Genomic DNA, 14,764 nt, shown 5'->3' with positions numbered 1-14,764 from the left:
TGCTGCCACCTACAGATCATTCTCCACGCTGTTTGTAGCACCCTTACCAACTTACAGGATAATGGCACGAAATTTCGGTTTGTTATTACAAATTTAAGGTTATCATTTGACTCACCCTCGTAGAATGCTAAATCGTAACCTGTTATTAAACAAGTGGCTGAAGACAAAACAGATCAACTGTTTGTGATATAGCTCATTGTTGGTATAAACATGTAATATTTTCACTTATGTTGTTGCACACCCATACAATTTTTGCATACGCCAGCTTTCAATAGGCCTTAAAAAACATTATTTCATTGAAAAAATCTACTGTTACTTCTACTGTACAGAAAGTTTTGCGCAATATCTGTATGCTAAATGTATGTGCTGTCATTGACCAGAAACTCGAGTCAGTATCTTGGACAATTTATGAAACACAGTGGATGTTATGAATATTTCACCTGCAGTATATTGTTTGCACCTGGAGATGGAAGTGTGTGCATTGCATAAAATCCATATTCTCAAGATTGGAGGTATATATAGAACTCCTCCAAGTTTGAAGGAAAATTCAGTATGTTAGCTATTCGGGTGATCAAAAGGTCAGTATAAATTTGAAAACTTAATAAACCACGGAATAATGTAGATAGAAAGGTAAAAATTGACACACATGCTTGGAATGACATGGGGTTTTATTAGAACAAAAACAAAAAAAGACTTGCTAGATGCGTGAAAGGTCTCTTGCGCGTGTCATTTAGTGATGATCGTGTGCTCAGCGGCCAGTTTCGTCATGCTTGGCCTCCCAGGTCCCCAGACCTCAGTCCTTGTGATTATTGGCTTTGGGGTTACCTGAAGTCGCAAGTGTATTGTGATCGACCGACATCTCTAGGGATGCTGAAAGACAACATGTGTTGCCAATGCCTCACCAAAACTCCAGACATGCTTTACAGTGCTGTTCACAACATTATTCCTCGACTACAACTATTGTAGAGGAATGATGGTGGACATATTGAGCATTTCCTGTAAAGAACATCATCTTTGCTTTGTCTTACTTTGTTATGCTAATTATTGCTATTCTGATCAGATGAAGCACCATCTGTCGGACATTTTTTGAACGTTTGTATTTTTTTGGTTCTAATAAAACCCCATGTCATTCCAAGCATGTGTGTGTCAATTTGTACCTCTCTATCTACATTATTCCGTGATTCATTCAGTTTTCAAATTTATATTACTCTTTGATCACTCGGTATTTTGTAAGCAGCAATATATGATCTAACATGCAACAAACCTGAACTCATAGTGACTTCTATTTTTCATTGCGATCTATTCGAATTTTGTGTGCTGGTGTACACAGTGCCTAAAAATCACAGTCACTATAACAGAGATAGGCAGTTCATCATTAAGCAGATATATAAGGCTATAAATCATGAAAGAATCAAAATATTTCATCGGATAGTTTCTGTAAAATCATTTGAGGAAGATTGCAGAGAAGTAGACTTGCGCACACCTATGTTTTGTCAGTGTAGTGCTTGCCCGCTGCGGTTGGTGCTGCCGGCCAGCTGCCACTGTATACAGCCCATTAGATTACACAGGGAAGAGGGGTCTTTTGATAAAGTATTTCCATTCAACATCAACGAAACATTGGAAATATTGCTTAAATTATCAATTCAGTCCAACAACTTGGCTACAAAATGCTTTTATTTGAAACTGATATGTATCGCCAAGTGATCACACCTCTGAATTGTGACAGTTTTGGTCCTTATACTGTAGCAGTAGAAATTCATGACACTCTCGACTTCAGTAAGGGTGTCATAAGACGTAGAGATATCAAGGCCATAATCATCACTGAGCTGCAAAAAGAATGGCAAATGGAAGTCATAGCAAAAGTTTGAAATATGATGAAGAATATGAATAGGGAGTTGCAGAAGACTACCATTTGCGTTCCAACTTTCAATTCGCTTACTCTTCCAGAATACATTAAGGCCGGATTTGTGTGTTTTTAGGATGCTATGTCAAATTATTGGGTAGGTTATTTTAATTGTCGCGGTGGCTGCTTCATCATTTTCAGTCGGTGTTCAAGTCAGCATGATTATCTGAAACAGTCTTGCAATTTGACTAGTCCGTTTCTCCTTTAACATATATGGTATTGTTAAAATTATAACTTATAAAGGAAAGTAACAATGAAGTGAAAGGCTTGTGGACTCTTGTAAAAAATGAAACAAACAGTAAGCAGCATGTTATGAACAAAACATTAAAACTAAACCTAAATGATGAAGTCACATCAGATCCCCACAAAATAGTAAATGGTTTTAATGACTACCTGAGCAAAATAGCACAAAAACTGCCACAGACCAAATACTCAGCACCAAACACTAATGGAAACCATACCAGCACAGGCATCAATGTTTCTTCACAAAGTCTCCAATACTGAAGTACTTACAGCTATAAAAGGACTAAAGAATAAGTACTCCAGTGGCAGTGACAACATTCGTGATTTAATTGTAAAGAAATGTGGAGAATCCTTATTAACAAAACACCAGGATGGTTTTAGAAAACAAAAAATGACTACCACAGCTATTTATGAGTATCTCAACAAAACCTTAAAAGCACTGGATAATAAGGAAAAATCTACTGGTATCTTTTTAGATTTATCCAAAGCCTTTGATGTAATTGACCATACCATACTCCTTAAGAAGCTAGCAAATAAAGGTATAAGAGGAATTGCAAACAAATGGTTAGAATCTTACCTGTCAAATAGATTACAAAAGGTTGAAATTAATTTTGAAAAAAAGAATACAACCACCCATCAGTGTACTGTCCACTCCTCTGACACAATGCCTATTAGATATGGTGTGCCACAAGGCTCAATCTTGGGACCCATGCTGTTTCTGCTATACATTGATGACATAAGCACGAAGCTTGCTACAGGACATACCACACTATTTGCCGCTGACACAAGTATAATAATAACAGGCACTGATACAGAGGACCACAACCAGAAAATTAAACTGCTTATGTCGTTACTCAATAAATGGTTCAACGAGAACAAACTCATTACAAATATAGAGAAAACAATGTACGTCAACTTCAGACTCCCATTCCAAAAACAAGAAATGCCCAATGTGATTCTAAATAACCGAGAGCTTACGTGTGTGGACTCTGTCAAGTTTCATGGCATATGGCTTGAAGAAAATCTTAAGTGGGATACTCACACAAATCATATCTCAAAAAAGCTATCAACTGTGTGTTACGTTTTAAGGATACTCAAAAAAATCAGTCACAAAATCTGTTCACATACATGTACGAGGTGCGGCTAGAAAAAAACCGGACTGATGCTGGAAAAAACATTTATTTACAATTATTTACAATTTCATGTTATCTCCTTCAATGTACTCTCCTCCTCGGTCTCTACACCGCTCCATACGAATTTTCCACTGTTCATAGCAATGCTGCAGATCATTTTCGGTAAGTCCATACATTACTTCCGTCGCTTTTTCTTTTACTGCTTCAACAGTCTCAAATCTAGTTCCTTTCAAAGCTGACTTGACTTTAGGGAAAAGAAAAAAGTCACAGGGGGCCAAATCAGGTGAGTAGGGTGGATGATCTAAGATGGGAATGTTGTGTTTTGCCAAAAACGTCTTCACTGACAACGCACTGTGAGCTGGGGCATTGTCTTGGTGAAGGATCCATGACTTTTTTCTCCACAAATCGTTCCGGTTTCTCCGTACTCGCTCACGTAGGGTAGCCAGGACGCTAATGTGGTAATGCTGATTCACTGTTTGTCCCTCTGGTACCCAATCAATGTGCACAATCCCTTTGATGTCAAAAAAAAAACACTCATCATTGCCTTGAATTTCGATTTTGACATTCGTGCTTTTTTTTTTTGTTGTGGAGAACCAGGAGTTTTTCAATGCATCGATTGGCGTTTAGTTTCGGGATCGTAAGTAAAAAACCACGATTCATCGCAAGTAATAACATTTTGTAAGAAGGTGGGATCACTTTCAATGTTTTCCAGGATGTCAGAACAAATCATTCTTCGGCGTTCCTTCTGTTCAATTGTGAGACACTTTGGAACCATTTTTGAACACACTTTGTTCATGTTGAAACTTTCATGAAGAATCTGCCTAACACTTTCCTTGTCAACTCCTGTTAACTCAGACACTGCTCTGATTGTTAAACGGCGATCTTGTCGAACAAGTTTACCGATTGTTTCAATGTTTGCATCAGTTTTTGCTGACAATGGTCTGCCAGTGCGAGTGTCATTACTGGTGTCTTCGTGGCCATCTTTAAATCGTTTAAACCACTCAAACACTTGTGTTCGCGATAAACAATCATCGCCGTACACTTGTTGTAACATTACAAACGTTTCACTTGCAGATTTTCCTAGTTTGAAACAAAATTTGATGTTAACACGCTGTTCTTTCTGTACACTCAACATTTTCTGACGCACAGACAAAACGTCAACTACTTAAAACAGACGCCACAGGCAGACTGAGTGCAGGAGGCAGATGAAACTCTAGCAGTAGGCGGAGCGAGAGTCACGTGACAGGCCACGCGACTTTCAGCCTTATTGCATTCGTTTTATTGTTTCACCAGTACTAGTCCGGTTTTTTTCTAGCCACACCTCGTATATTATGCTTACTTCCGCCCTACATTGCAGTATGGAATCATATTTTGGGGGAACTCATCTGGGGATAGATATATTTTCAAAATGCAAAAAAAAAAAAAAGGCGATACACATAATATGTAACCTAAGATGTAATGAATCATGTAGACAACATTTCAAAACAAATGGCATTATGACACTGCCCTCTGCTTACATTTATAATATTGTCTCATTTGTCAAGTCATACCTGTTAAACAATGACTGCGCATTAAAATTCAGTAGAGACATTCATAACTATGCAACAAGGCAGCAATCTGACCTACATATAATGCAGTCCAGAACTACCTGCTACCAATAAAGTGTTTTAAATGTTGGGATACAAATGTATAATAATTTACCAAATGAAATCAAAGCAACAAAGAACCCAAGAGCCTTCACACATAAGTTAAAAAAATATCTCTTGGACCAATGCTTTTATGCAGTTGATCATTTTTTTGAAAGAGATTAAAATTGTAAACAGTTTTATAATAAATGTTCAGTTAGGTCTGAAAATTATATACTGTGCATGCCTATGAAATACACTGTATTATTTTACTATTACATTTGTATTGGCTGTTTGTATTTTACCACACTACATTTGTATTTACTGTTTTGTTAAATATAGATAATTTCCTCATCACAAAATAATGTAAAATCAATTTACTAAAAATTACTTGCAAATATGTTCTCTTGACCTGTCCAATATCATATGTACAACCGTACAATTCTATGATTTGTATTGACTGTTTTGTTTAAGATAGATAATTTCCTCGCTACAAAACTATGTAAAAATCAGATTGTTAAAATTACTTGTAAATATGCTCTCTTGACCTGTCCAATATCATGCCTACAACTGTACAATACTATGATTGCCTGGATCAATAAAATACAATACAACACAATACAATACAAAATGGGACACAGTTTTCATTTAAGTAGGTACAACATCCATATATAGGACTAGCCCCAGCATTTACTCGTTGTCACAATGGTTGGCTCTTTCCCTGTTTGTATTAGCAATTAGACAGCCACATATACCTGGAAATAACTGTTAGCTTTCTTTTTTCCCCCACCAGCTAATTCTCATTTTACTTAGTCCTCTGTCATGACTGTATTATAGTTTTATTTATGCATGAGGAAAGGGCATGGACATGCTTGCAGACATGCATTCTCCCATGCATGATGTTTTTGGTGTCACTTTTAATGTATAGATAACCAACCACTATCTCTGTTGTCATTAGCAGTCAGTCTTTCAAATGTCAAATGTGTATCCACGAGAAATTGTCCCAAAAAGATTACTTATGAGGAAAAACTTTTATTTTCACTAAGCATTTAATACGTATTCTGCAAGGGTGCAGATAATCATGTTGTTTAATGTACTGAACCCAATATCATCATCATTGTGATCTTAAAATGAAGACAGTGTAGCTAGCACCAAGCAGAAATTGGTTTAGCAAGCTCCAGTTTTACTGGTAGTAGATATTAACAAAAGAAGGACATAAAAATTGCTAGAAAGACTGAAACGTTCAATATTCAGACCGCCAAATCATTAAAACAACTGTTGCAACAGTGAAACACTGGCTTTCACGACAATCTGCAGTTCATGCTTCATGACATTTGAAAATATTTGATATGATCTCTGGTGAATTTTATATGTTTTTCTGTAAGCATATGTTTACATGCTCCTGGGCATAGGGCATAAAGGACAAATAATTTTCCTCCTCCTGTCCAGCAAGCAACACTAAAATCAGCGGTGTTCTCCAGTCTTTTGCTCTAAACTACTCTTAAGACTTTCTGACATGATTGACTTTGTGGGCACTTATGTTCTGCCTGTTAGCAAGTACTTAGCTGAAAAAATTTACTCACTTCACATTTGTGCCAAAACATTTGAAACAATTCGCATTCCCTTAAAGGTTCTTCTACAATCATCTGTGGCGCCCATGGGATGATATGAATGAATATTGCAAGTCTGATTGGCCAGCAACTCATCTTCAACAACGCATAGATCTGTAAGTATTGCACTTAACACTTTATTTCTTTCATTTGAATAACATATGACAATGACATAGTGACACAATTAACCAGTCAGTATTTTTAAACAACTTTTTGTGCGGTCTGTCGTGTATTTAAACAGATAAAGGCAAATTAATTTACTTGCAGGAGTTATAGCATATCAGAGTGATGAGAAAGTCATAAATTAGTCTAATAAAAAGGGTATTTTAAGGAAGTATGAAGATCCTACCCTTAACAGGAGCAAATACAGGAGAAACAAGGTATGCTACAGGGCTGTAGCTGAGTAGTACTACTTGTTGGGGACCCCAAGCCTGGCACTTCACAATTTACTTTTCAATAGTAGTAGTCTGTTTGCTCCAGGTTTCAAATAATCCCTTGTCATTAACAACATGAACACCAAACCACACCCTACACTCTCTCACATCACAATCATTCCAAGTTACAAGTCATATGGAAATCTACTTACACTCACTATTTGAGAAATTCTGTTCATAATGCAACCTTAAAACAATATCAGAACAGAGTCCCTTGGTGGTCTTGGCTTCTACCGGTGTAATAGGAATTTGTTTCGTAGACCGTACAGCCACTACGTATTTCATAGATTCTTCAGCCCCTGTCACTGTTGTGACTTTTTCTTGCAATTATGGGCTGAATATTTACACCCAGTTTCACTGATTCGTTCTCTCATATGGAAACAAACAGCACTACAAAATGAGAGTACACCAAACTTGTGTAATTTATCAACAATAAAGAAGATTCCTTGAACTGTCTCCACCAGTTATTTTTTCACCTAATTGTAGTTTTGTAATAATTCAATGTTCACTCCTGCCGTTTCTAAATATTCTTGCTGATGTACTATTACTTTGGTTGCTTTGCTTCAAGCTGACAAAATATTGAACCTAGTCCTTATTTTATGAGGAATTTCTACTTCCTACTTCCATTGTGTATCATCTTGCCACTTGTACTTTGTGACACTGTTTACGCCAAATAGTTTCATTTTCAGTACATCCCTTTTTACACTAAATTTTTTACATTACATTTCAGTGAGTGATCTATTTCTTGTAAGTACTAAACAAAATTTAGAAAGGGAGTTAAAGTTTAGAGAAAAGATATAAAAACCTTAAAATTTGCCAGTGGCAATGTAAGTCTGTTGGAGATGCTAAAAGACTTTAAGGATCAATTGAAGGGGAGGATAGTTTTTCGGAAAGAGGTTATGATACGAAAAACAATAAAAATAAAACAAGTGTAATAATATAGTTGAGTTAAATCAGAAGTTGCTAAGGAAAGCATAAAGGAATAATCACTTACATCATAGAAGAAAGAAACATTCCACATGGGAAAAATATATTAAAAACAAAGATGCTGTGACTTACCAAACGAGAAAGCGCTGGTAGATAGACACAATAAAAAAACTCTCAAACACACACACAAATTACAAGCTTTCGCAACTCTCGGTTGCTTCATGAGGAAAGAGGGAAGGAAAGGGAAAGACAAAAGGATCTGGGTTTTAAGGGAGAAGGTAAGGAGTCATTCCAATCCCGGGAGCGGAAAGACTTACCTTAGCGGGAAAAAGGGACAGTTATACACTTGCGCACATACACACATATCCATCCGCACATATACAGACACAAGCAGACATATGTAAAGGCAAAGAGTTTGGGCAGAGATGTCAGTCGAGGTGGAAGTACAGAGGCAAAGATGTTGTTGAGTGACAAGTGATGTACGAGGGGCGGCAACTTGAAATTAGCGGAGGTTGAGGCCTGGTGGGTAACGGGAAGAGAGGATATATTGAAGGGCAAGTTCCCATCTCTGGAGTTCTGATAGGTTGGTGTCAGTGGGAAGTATCCAGATAAGCCGGACGGTGTAACACTGTGCCAAGATGTGCTGGCTGTGCACCAAGGCATGTTTAGCCACAGGGTGATCCTCATTACCAACAAACACTGTCTGCCTGTGTCCGTTCATTTGAATGGACAGTTTGTTGCTGGTCATTCCCACATAGAAGGCTTCACAGTGTAGGGAGGTCAGTTGGTAAATCACGTGGGTGCTTTCACACATGGCTCTGCCTTTGATCGTGTACACCTTCCCGGTTACAGGACTGGAGTAGGTGGTGGTGGGAGGGTACATGGGACAGGTTTTACACCGGGGGCAGTTACAAGGGTAGGAGCCAGAGGGTAGGGAAGGTGGTTTGGGGATTTCATAGGGATGAACCAAGAGGTTACGAAGGTTTGGTGGATGGCGGAAAGACACTCTTGGTGGAGTGGGGAGGATTTCATGAAGGATGGATCTCATTTCAGGGCAGGATTTGAGGAAGTCGTATCCCTGCTGGAGAGCCACATTCAGAGTCTGATCCAGTCCCGGAAAGTATCCTGTCACAAGTGGGGCACTTTTGGGGTTCTTCTGTGGGAGGTTCTGGGTTTGAGGGGATGAGGAAGTGGCTCTGGTTATTTGCTTCTGTACCAGGTCGAGAGGGTAGTTGCGGGATGCGATAGCTGTTTTCAGGTTATTGTGTAATGGTTCAGGGATTAAGGACTGGAGCAGATTCATTTGCCACGAAGACCTAAGCTGTAGGGAAGGGACCCTTTGATATGGAATGGGTGGCAGTTGTCATAATAGAGGTACTGTTGCTTGTTGGTTGGTTTGATGTGGATGGATGTGTGAAGCTGTCCATTGGACAGATGGAGGTCAACATTGAGGAAAGTGGCATGGGATTTGGGGTAGGACCAGGTGAATCTGATGGAACCAAAGAAGTTGAGGTTGGAGGGGAAATTCTGGAGTTCTTCTTCACTGTGAGTCCATATCATGAAGATGTCATCAATAAATCTGTACCAAACTTTGTGTTGGCAGGCCTGGGTAACCAAGAAGGCTTCCTCTAAGCAACCCATAAATACACTCCTGGAAATGGAAAAAAGAACACATTGACACCGGTGCGTCAGACCCACCATACTTGCTCCGGACACTGCGAGAGGGCTGTACAAGCAATGATCACACGCACAGCACAGTGGACACACCAGGAACCGCGGTGTTGGCCGTCGAATGGCGCTAGCTGCGCAGCATTTGTGCACCGCCGCCGTCAGTGTCAGCCAGTTTGCCGTGGCATACGGAGCTCCATCGCAGTCTTTAACACTGGTAGCATGCCGCGACAGCGTGGACGTGAACCGTATGTGCAGTTGATGGACTTTGAGCGAGGGCGTATAGTGGGCATGCGGGAGGCCGGGTGGACGTACCGCCGAATTGCTCAACACGTGGGGCGTGAGGTCTCCACAGTACATCGATGTTGTCGCCAGTGGTCGGCGGAAGGTGCACGTGCCCGTCGACCTAGGACCGGACCGCAGCGACGCACGGATGCACGCCAAGACCGTAGGATCCTACGCAGTGCCGTAGGGGACCGCACCGCCACTTCCCAGCAAATTAGGGACACTGTTGCTCCTGGGGTATCGGCGAGGACCATTCGCAACCGTCTCCATAAAGCTGGGCTACGGTCCCGCACACCGTTAGGCCGTCTTCTGCTCACGCCCCAACATCGTGCAGCCCGCCTCCAGTGGTGTCGCGACAGGCGTGAATGGAGGGACGAATGGAGACGTGTCGTCTTCAGCGATGAGAGTCTCTTCTGCCTTGGTGCCAATGATGGTCGTATGCGTGTTTGGCGCCGTGCAGGTGAGCGCCACAATCAGGACTGCATACGACCGAGGCACACAGGGCCAACACCCGGCATCATGGTGTGGGGAGCGATCTCCTACACTGGCCGTACACCACTGGTGATCGTCGAGGGGACACTGAATAGGGCACGGTACATCCAAACAGTCATCGAACCCATCGTTCTACCATTCCTAGACCGGCAAGGGAACTTGCTGTTCCAACAGGACAATGCACGTCCGCATGTATCCCGTGCCACCCAACGTGCTCTAGAAGGTGTAAGTCAACTACCCTGGCCAGCAAGATCTCCGGATCTGTCCCCCATTGAGCATGTTTGGGACTGGATGAAGCGTCGTCTCACGCGGTCTGCACGTCCAGCACGAACGCTGGTCCAACTGAGGCGCCAGGTGAAAATGGCATGGCAAGCCGTTCCACAGGACTACATCCAGCATCTCTACGATCGTCTCCATGGGAGAATAGCAGCCTGCATTGCTGCGAAAGGTGGATATACACTGTACTAGTGCCGACATTGTGCATGCTCTGTTGCCTGTGTCTATGTGCCTGTGGTTCTGTCAGTGTGATCATGTGATGTATCTGACCCCAGGAATGTGTCAATAAAGTTTCCCCTTCCTGGGACAATGAATTCACGGTGTTCTTATTTCAATTTCCAGGAGTGTAGGTTGGCGTACTATAAAGGCACATTTGCATGCCGAGCGTGAGTTTCCGCGGAAACGCGAAATATTAATTAAATAAATAATCAGTGACAAATAAATAAAGCCTATGGCACACAACTGCAGCGCTGTGTCGCTGATAAAACAAAAGCACAATTACGTTACTCTTATGTTTGATTAAGAAAGGAGAGCTCTGGTTGAAGTGGTGCGAGAAGCACGTATTTTATTTTATTGTCTGGCACACCGCCATATTTCATGTTATAGAAGAATACTGCGAGTTGCAACCACACTAGGCACTCGATTCTGTAAAGAATTTATATTTATAAAAGTAAGTAGGATTATGAACTGTAGGCTTATTCATTGAATATATCTGATTTAACTAACTGTGTAACTTTTTTATGTTTAGTAGACAATCACCTCTGTACGACGTATTGGCATGGCTGGCAAATTATTGTAATATTGAGATTTAGATTATGAGTCCGCACCTACCGCAGCAGTATTTGGAAACGATTTAATTACGAAGTCCGATTATTCAGTTTTATTTCACGGTCAACTACGAGTAACATTGCCTTTACGAAAAAGCCATTGTCAAGCGTCTGATATCGAATAATTAAACGTCCACGTTCCAGATAAGCAAATACAATTGCAATCACAATCACCATCATACAGATAGAATAATCAATATCTAAATAACAATATATATTTATATTTATTTATTTTATTTATTTTATATTGGCGACTGCGTGTCGGACTTGTTATTTTGTCATTTGTTACATTGTTCTCTTTGTTTCATGTAAAAAATCAACTTTCTGGACCTGGACGTCAATGTATGAGAGATAACAAAATCTGAAGATATTTTCCAATTCTGAAATTTTGCGGGAAGACGCAATGAAACTTCCAGCAAAATAAGGTAAGACGCAGCATCTTTGCATTAGCAGGCTTGACCAGACGTATAATTCAGTGTATTAGCTTTTCAGTAAATTCTGTAGTGTTTCTTTTCCGCATAACAGTTTCAGTGATAAATTTCATTCTCAGTACTTTTCCCTAAACAATAACGTATGCAACAATACCAATACACGAGTGTACAATATGGCCGACTTCTGTACGATATCATGTAACATGGCCAGCAGCCATTACCAATAATCTCAAATTCAGTTTATATTTTTAAATTAACAGACAGCCATTGTTGCTACGAGCGATTCATGCTCAACTACATTTTATTTTAAAATCAGTGTCAAAAATTTTCTTGAAACATATATCACGTGTGGCATGGTAATAACTAGAAAACAATACGCAAAAATGGAACAACAAGGACGTACTATTCAGACGCAATCCGACTCGGACGTGAGACAAGTGTTAGAAAATGACTTTACGACAGCAACCGGTAGTGACGATTCATCAAACATTGACGCAAGTGTTGACGAAAATTTTGACGATAGGCCGTCCACTACAAAAATTTCAAAATCTCAATCAGAGCCCATGTTAATGCATGACGTCACGTCTAATGACGCGGCGGGGGCAGAGACCTTGCAAACGGTAAACATTGCCGACATGTTACAAATGCTAATGAAACAAAACGCAGAAAATATGGCAACCATAAGGAAACAGAACGCCGAAAACATGGCAACCTTAAAGGCACAATTAGAGACACAAAATGAACAGTTAAAAACACAAAATGACGAAATCAAATCTGATCTCATAGCAATCAAGATAGGTAATGACACTTTGTGTAAACGTGTGGAACTTACAGACGCCACACTGACCAAACAGATGACCGAACTCAGTACTAAATTTTCCCAACTCAATACGAGACAAGAAAAGACTACAACTGACGTAGCACTTTTACAGACACAAGTAAAAAACCTTAATGTCACGTGTGAAGTTCTTACTGAACAAATTCAAACATATCCTTCAGTACATGACAACCTTGAAAAACGAATTACTGACGTACAGAATAAATTTGACAATGTTGAACAACACCTGACTGACATCTTACAATCAGATGCCACAGCTCATTTTCAAAATATTAATAAAGAATTTCATGATTGGGTTGAGAACAAAGACAAACATTTTGATAGATGCTTACGTGAAAATTTACCAACAATTGTGCACGACTCCGTAGCGCAATACATTACTAATAACAAACAGCTGATCAGTGACGCAGTACAATCCGTCACTGCACCCATGAGACAATTCACCGATCAACTACAGTCTGAATGTAACGAAAATATCAGTCAAAATGTACAGTTCAGAAACCAATATACATTCGAGTATGATACACACATTCCGCACACGACAAATACACAAGAACAAAACACACCACGACTACAACACATACCACGATGTGGAAACACAAACACAAGCTATTATCATGGTAAACCACAGCAACATTATCGTAATTACTCGCCAGCTGAACATACCAGTAATTACAGTGGAATAAATCCATATCACAATGCGAAGGAAGATGAAAGCTTAATGAAACACAGGCAATTTCAGATTTTTATCCCAGAAAAACTAACCATTCATCCGGTGATTTTTCTTAAATCTTTTAGTAACGCATTTCCACGCACTTGGAGTGACCGGAAAAAGATTTCATATATTGTCGGTTACATCCAAGGCGATGCAGCTGTCTGGGCATACAGTCAAGCTGACGTATGTACCACGTACAGTGAGTTTGAGCGTGCTTTTCTGAACAAATTCTGGTCGCAATCCGTCCAGGAGCGACTCAGAAGACAAATTTTAGAACCTGAAACTTTTAACAGTAAAAATGGTAACTTACGCAGATATTTTGAAAAATACTTGAACATGGGACGACATGGCTATAACATCCCTGGTATAGAAAAACAGATTTACATTCTATTTTACCTAGTAAACCCCTGGAAATTCTGTGTACTGACATCAGTGCACCGCATCCAGCAAGCTCTGGAGGCGTCAAATATATCTTAGCTTTTTACGATATATTTTCTAAACATGTAAAACTTTATGCTTTAAAATCCGCCACTGCAAATGCTATAATACGAAGATTCTCAAGTGATTACCTGACGCACGTGGGAAAACCTAAAGCAATTCTATCAGATAATGCAGCATACTACTCTGGGTACAAATGGAGAAATTTCTTGAAGGACAATAACATTAAAAGTATATTTATTTCAAGGTTTAGTCCACAATGTAACGCGACTGAGAGACTTTTCCGAGAATTAAATCGATTCATGAGGACCTATATTTCATCAAAACATACTAATTGGGTGTCCTACCTAAGTCTTTTCGAAGACGTACACAATAACTTAAATATTTACGATACGAATTATACACCTAACGAGATCATGTTCAATTGCAAACAGAACGATCAGTGGATAGAACCATTACCTAAGCTGTCAGGCAAGGAAATCACACCTGAACAGAAAATAAAAGAAGTATTGACTACATTGACACATCACGCACAAATACGAAACAAACATCACAGAAACATAATAAAAAGAAAACAAAAATTCGAGGTAGGAATGCTTGTACTACTTCGTACTCATCATAAATCTGTAGCACTCAAACGACGCAACGCTAAGTGGCGTCTGCTATATGAAGGACCTTATATAATTGTTAACATACCGCATCCTGGTGCGTATCTGTTACAACATCCTAGAACTAACAAAATTATTGGGCTATATGCACACCGAGATCTTAGAGCATTTCATGCTGAATAATGTCAAGGTCATACCCATCAAAATATTGCTAAGCAACTCGAAAAACTCTGTTGTTACAACACAGATAATAAGTAGTATAGAAATTTTCATTTCAGCGGTTCCAGTGACGCAGTTGAAGACAGAAGAAC

General features: G+C 39.7%; 1 protein-coding gene across 1 annotated transcript in view; it reads left to right on the top strand.

Annotated features, from left to right (window-relative positions):
• Nucleotides 1–14,764, top strand: part of LOC124595898 (protein nessun dorma-like) — a 181,496-nt gene that overhangs the window by 76,508 nt on the left and 90,224 nt on the right. Inside the window, exon 4 of the mRNA XM_047134806.1 lies at nucleotides 6,535–6,630. Within this exon, the coding sequence (XP_046990762.1) occupies nucleotides 6,535–6,630 (96 nt within the window). The remainder of the gene's footprint in view (nucleotides 1–6,534; nucleotides 6,631–14,764) is intronic.

The sequence above is a fragment of the Schistocerca americana genome, chromosome 2 (genome assembly GCF_021461395.2).
Source record: "Schistocerca americana isolate TAMUIC-IGC-003095 chromosome 2, iqSchAmer2.1, whole genome shotgun sequence".
In the NCBI taxonomy this organism is placed as follows: Eukaryota; Metazoa; Arthropoda; class Insecta; order Orthoptera; family Acrididae; genus Schistocerca; species Schistocerca americana.
The sequence above is the reverse complement of the archived record's forward strand: the minus strand, read 5'-3'. Positions and strand labels throughout refer to the sequence as shown.